The following is a 572-nucleotide window of genomic DNA, read 5'->3' on the forward strand; positions in this document are numbered from 1 at the left end:
AACTCAAAATAAAAGACATTCTAAATATGACAAAACACACTAATACAACAACTCAAAACAAACGCTAAGACCCCTAAAAATAACAATACGAAAAAAAAAACCCTAATCCATTGACCATGAAAAAAAAAAACATGAAGCCAACAACACCGACACTAAACACTGACCTTGGGACGCTCAGAACAATCCTCAAATCCGTGGGGTCATTCAGGGTCAAATGGATGTTCCAGTAGCCGTAAGGAGCGAGGTTGAACTCCTTCTTCTCTCCGAGGTTCAGCGGGTTGAAGGAAGAGCCGTCGGGAGGCATGTGCGTATAAGGCCTATTGACAGAGGTACCTCCTGCGGGCGGGTCCAAAGGTCGAATGAGGTTAGGTGAGGTCAAAAGAGGTTTTACGAAATAAATGGGAAAGTTGTGTGGGGTTGTAGGGAGGTCGTGGGAGATCATGTGAGATCAAATGAGGTTTTACGAGATAATGGGATGTTGTGTAGGGTTGTAGGGAAGTCGTGGGAGGTTGTGTGAGGTTATACGTTATTGTGTGGGGTTATGTGAGAAGCAGGGGGATTAAGTTAATTCT

The 572-nt window shown here is 44.1% G+C and overlaps 1 protein-coding gene across 1 annotated transcript in view; it reads right to left on the minus strand.

Annotated features, from left to right (window-relative positions):
* The window catches only part of LOC119592508 (teneurin-m-like), a gene marked incomplete in the record, with an annotated part of 54,907 nt that overhangs the window by 40,703 nt on the left and 13,632 nt on the right, over positions 1-572 (minus strand). The window contains 1 exon segment of the mRNA XM_037941357.1: positions 165-336. Coding sequence (XP_037797285.1) covers positions 165-336 — 172 coding nt within the window.

This window comes from Penaeus monodon, chromosome 30 (genome assembly GCF_015228065.2).
Source record: "Penaeus monodon isolate SGIC_2016 chromosome 30, NSTDA_Pmon_1, whole genome shotgun sequence".
Lineage (NCBI taxonomy): Eukaryota > Metazoa > Arthropoda > Malacostraca > Decapoda > Penaeidae > Penaeus > Penaeus monodon.